General features: G+C 65.6%; 1 protein-coding gene across 1 annotated transcript in view; it reads left to right on the top strand.

Moving 5' to 3' along the window:
- Positions 1-89: 89 nt before the first annotated feature.
- Positions 90-410, top strand: part of LOC104291547 (protein CEPU-1) — a 144,136-nt gene continuing 143,815 nt past the window's right edge. Inside the window, exon 1 of the mRNA XM_009890792.1 lies at positions 90-256. Coding sequence (XP_009889094.1) covers positions 90-256 — 167 coding nt within the window. The remainder of the gene's footprint in view (positions 257-410) is intronic.

Genomic DNA, 410 nt, shown 5'->3' with positions numbered 1-410 from the left:
ACCCCCTCCCTCCTTCCCCCCCCCTTTTCGCTCCCGGTGGCCTTGTCGGGTGTGTTTTTTGCCTGTTGGAAAAGTCCCTGCTGGCCAGGATGGGGGTCGGTGGGTGCTTAGCCCTGCCCTGGAGGTGCCTAGTCGTCCTCTGTCTCAGGCTGCTCTTCCTTGTGCCCGCAGGAGTGCCCGTGCGCAGCGGAGATGCCACCTTCCCCAAAGCTATGGACAACGTGACTGTGCGGCAAGGGGAGAGTGCCACGCTCAGGTAGGACCAGCTGCATTTCTACCTTGGGGGGCACCGGGGGGGTCCCACTGCGCGGGGAGGGTGGCCGGTGCCGTCGGGGCCGTGACTCAGTTTCCCCACGGGGGGATGCGATGGCGGTGCAGTAAGCTGAGAGGGAGATTTGGGTGCCGGGGGT

Source organism: Charadrius vociferus, unplaced genomic scaffold (assembly GCF_000708025.1).
Source record: "Charadrius vociferus isolate BGI_N301 unplaced genomic scaffold, ASM70802v2 scaffold858, whole genome shotgun sequence".
In the NCBI taxonomy this organism is placed as follows: Eukaryota; Metazoa; Chordata; class Aves; order Charadriiformes; family Charadriidae; genus Charadrius; species Charadrius vociferus.
Note: the sequence above shows the minus strand (reverse complement) of the source record. Positions and strands in the feature narration are given on the sequence as shown.